At 38.3% G+C, this 3,962-nt stretch overlaps 1 protein-coding gene across 4 annotated transcripts in view; it reads right to left on the minus strand.

Moving 5' to 3' along the window:
- Window positions 1–6: 6 nt before the first annotated feature.
- Window positions 7–3,962, minus strand: part of sytl2a (synaptotagmin-like 2a) — a 19,560-nt gene continuing 15,604 nt past the window's right edge. For all 4 annotated transcript variants that reach the window (XM_035666519.1, XM_035666517.1, XM_035666516.1 and 1 more), the window contains 7 exons: window positions 2,587–2,756; window positions 2,396–2,498; window positions 2,144–2,305; window positions 1,970–2,066; window positions 1,785–1,890; window positions 1,097–1,302; window positions 7–236 (listed from right to left, as the gene is read on the minus strand). In XM_035666519.1, the coding sequence (XP_035522412.1) occupies window positions 94–236; window positions 1,097–1,302; window positions 1,785–1,890; window positions 1,970–2,066; window positions 2,144–2,305; window positions 2,396–2,498; window positions 2,587–2,756 (987 nt within the window). In that variant the 3' untranslated portion in view covers window positions 7–93. The remainder of the gene's footprint in view (window positions 237–1,096; window positions 1,303–1,784; window positions 1,891–1,969; window positions 2,067–2,143; window positions 2,306–2,395; window positions 2,499–2,586; window positions 2,757–3,962) is intronic.

A 3,962-nucleotide genomic window follows, 5' to 3' on the forward strand; every position in this document is an offset into this window, starting at 1 on the left:
AAGTTTCAGCAAATATGACATAACATATTTTTATAAGAATGAGCTACTGCAGCTTTAAGTTTCCACACACACATCAGCGCATTTTATACGATCTCACTTGCTTTTTGCCATCACCAACATTCTCAGAGGTAAAACATCCTCCACCCATTCACCATCAGACTGTAACATCCTCTGCCATAAATTTGCTTCATCTGTTGTTGAATCCATCCAAACCACATCCACCCCGTAGCTCTTCCCTGCACAGAAAGGCACAGAAATCACAAAATGAAGGTAATAACTGCAAGTTACAATGATTGAATGTTCTGAATGTGAGGCAGAAACAAAGACTTTTTCCACCTGGTGTTAAAATGCAGTCTGCATGTTATACTGTAGTGTATAGAGTAAAAGGGATTACATAAATGCACACAATATACCATCTCCAGAGGACACCAATGTGTAAACAGTAGTGTAAATGTAATGTGTGCTCATTATCCAGACAGAATATCAAAACTCAGATCACACATTGTACCCACAATTCTAGACCTCAGTGGGTTGTTTGTCCTCCACAGGCTCCCCACAGAGCCGTATCCTGTCCCTACTGTTCCCTCTCTACATCCTGTACTGACTGTAGGAGTCATACAAGGATGGGCACATTCTGAAATTCACAGTTATTGTCATTGTCATTATTGTCATGAAATGACTCATCACATGGGCCTTGCACAATGGTGTAATAATCATTTTCTCAGTGTGAGCATTTCTAAAACCCAAAGCTATGGTAATTGACTTCGTAAAAAAATCACGGCTCTGTCAGAGATTGTTTCAGGGTAAGAAGTGGAACTGCAGGCATAGAGATGGGAATTGAGAACCGGTTCCAAATTGTGTAATCCATTGGAATCGTATGCCACCAAGCTTATCATTTCCTTTTATATATTTTTCTGACAGTTTTTTTATGCGACCTTGCTGCAAAAAGAATTTTCTCATATGGGACAATAAAGATGAACTGTGTATCCAAATTCAGATCACACTCCAGGGGGAAATGAGTTCAAACTCGTATCAAAAGCTTTCAGACTGTAGGTGGAACCATGTTAAAAATAGTAACAATGGAGTGGACTCTCACCTGTCCCCAGCCCGAGCCTCAGACCGCCAATATAGTGGTTGTTCAGCCGGTCGTGATCCCACACCGTGATCTCCACACAGGCCTCTCTGAGGTCATCCGGTCGGAAGCCGTCGTACACCATGGTGTGGTTGAACATCGGGTTGGCCGTTCTCTTCACCACCCGCGTCTTCTGCCGGCTTTTACGGCTTGTTTCGGGAAGTACGGTGCTTGATCGGGAAGGAAAGCAAGGAGATAAAAATTAAAATGTATTCATTTGGACTGACCTGACAAAAACCTAGCCAGGTATGGAAACACGACGTGTACAAAGTTAATAGTAAGTGTTAAATAATACACTTATTTTTACATTTTCAAAAGTCAACTCATTACTATGAAATGTTACTTCATTCTGCTACTGAAAGTGTACTAAAGTGTATTGCAGTTCATTAAGATATTATTCAAGCAGTTTATATCAATTTATTTAATTTCAATGTCACTTTGTTTTTAGTCTTTTGTGATTGGCAGTTATATGAAAGTAAAAAAAACTGCTGGAATAAAAAAGAAAGATCTGCAATAAACTCTCTTAGTGGTGATACAACATTTCAGAATAAGTTAAATATATTTTTTTTGTTTCAGTTAGTGAAAGTTATGTATTTTGTAATGATCACTTCATAATGTTTATTTATGGAATTTTAAGTCCTTTGGCTCCTACCATCTCACAAACGGGTCGATAATAACTCCTCTGACTGGAGGAAGATTCTTGCAGTCTTTCACCCAAATTTGCACCTCACCAGTCTCCATCCTTGATGTTCTCTTGCCTGCAGATGCAAGTCAGTGTCATGAGTGATGAAACTGAGAGAAAGGAACTGATAAAAAACTGAAGAGCCATCAGCTCACTGTGGGACGTCTGCGGCAGGAATCTCAAGGCGACTCTCATTTGTCCTCTGACATCTTCTCCCTCATGTCCGATGGACAGCAAAGTGTGTTCTAAGACCTGAAAGTTTGAGCTGAGGTGAGTCTATCAAATCGCTTCTACAATATGCAGACTGCGTAGAGAACTGAAGTCTTTACCCTGGGTTTTAATGCATATTCATTTATCTGTGTGTTGCTGAAGTCCCACTCTGACAGATCCAGGTCCACCTCGCCCAGGAAGCTGTTCCGCCCAAAAGTATCGTTGTGCCACACAGAGATGTTCAAATTCTGAGTTTTCAACACCTCTATCATGATTTTAAACTATGAAATGAGAGGAATGCAACAAAAATGTGTAAAATATGCAACACATATAATAAGGAATCTGTAAAAGACTAAATATGGAATACTTACCCTGAGGATTTCATTGTAGGTGGGGTTTAAGGTCTTCTTCTTTACATTGGTTTTTCTCTTTCCCAGCTTTGTTTTGTCAGGAAGAAGGTAACATTTCACATACCTGGAAAAAGAAACATGTTTCAGCCTCGTTCCTTTCTCAAACCGTTGTTTCACAATTATCACCATACAGAATATAACATTGCACTTACGGGTCAGAGCGGTTTTTCTTGGTGTCTGCCACTGCCAGATCCCTGCAGTGTACCACAAAGACATGAAACTCTCCAAGCTTCTGAATGTAGTTCACAGCAAACTGGAGGCTCCCCTGGACTTCAATGTCCCCAAAGTCTGCAGGGTAAATGCTACTCATGCTGCCACTCACCTGCTCATTCATAATAACACAGATAAGAGAAAACACCATTCGCTCTGTTTTTAACTCATTGTTCGTGTAAAGGGAAAATGACTACATTCATTTGTAAAAAAAAAAAAAAAAAAACCTTCATTGTCTTTTTTTATATAAAGATCACCTCCAAAAATGTATTAAGACACAATACAAATGTCAGTTTGGAACAGTAATGTGTGTCTGGTATGTTTTTTCTAGAAAAGAAAGTGTAATTTTAACATTAGAATCCTTAAAATGTCATCTCCTGCTCCTACCTCATTAAAACTTCCAGAATCTCTGAATATGCAAATCATTTCTAAAGTTTTCTAAACCCCAAATGTTTATTATGTCTTGCTTCGCCCCTCTGTACAGTGAAGCTTAAACAGTCAGCTGTAGGACAACGAAGAAAAAAATAGTGGAAGGGGTCTTTAAGTACATTTTATGGCAGCTCTTTTTTTTATTCAAATCTAGTAATTCAAGTCCTATTTATCAGATCAATCTCAGTTTGTACATGTTAATAATGAATCTTCCATGCACACTAAAGAGTTCCATAAGGGTGAACTCTATTCACTTTATATATGCTTCATTTAGGCAACATTATTAAGAATCACTCCATTAACTCTCACTGTTATGCAGATGATACCCAGTTATATTTATCAATCAAGCCTGATGAAATTAATCAGTTATCTAAATAAAAACCTGGATGACCTACAATTTTCTGAAACTCAAACAAAACTGAAGTTCTTGTACATCTCCAAAACTCTTTATCTAAAGATAGATCTTTATCTATCTTTGATCAGGATATGTCCTTTAACTCCCACATAAAGCAAACTTCTAGGATTGCCTTTTTTCACGAACATAACATTTCAAAAATCAGACAGACGGATGCAGAAAAACTAGACCTGCATTTGTTACTTCTAAACTGGATTACTGCAACTCCTCATTATCAGGCTGCCCTCGGAAAAAAAGGAACTCAGAAAAAAGTTCATATTTTTCCTGTATTTTCGTTTTTTTTTAGGTTCTCTGCACTGGCTCCCTGTAAAATTCAGAATATAATTTAAAATCCTCCTCCTCGCCTACAAACCACCAAACTCCTCTTGTGTGTAACTAGCTTTTGGTTCGGGAGGCAGACACCCTCTCCACATTTAAGAGTAGGCTTAAGACATTTCTCTTTGATAAAGCTTATAGTTAAGGCTGGATCAGGTG

The sequence above is a fragment of the Morone saxatilis genome, unplaced genomic scaffold, assembly GCF_004916995.1.
Source record: "Morone saxatilis isolate NCDOM2014 unplaced genomic scaffold, NCSU_SB_2.0 Contig20, whole genome shotgun sequence".
Taxonomy (NCBI): Eukaryota; Metazoa; Chordata; class Actinopteri; family Moronidae; genus Morone; species Morone saxatilis.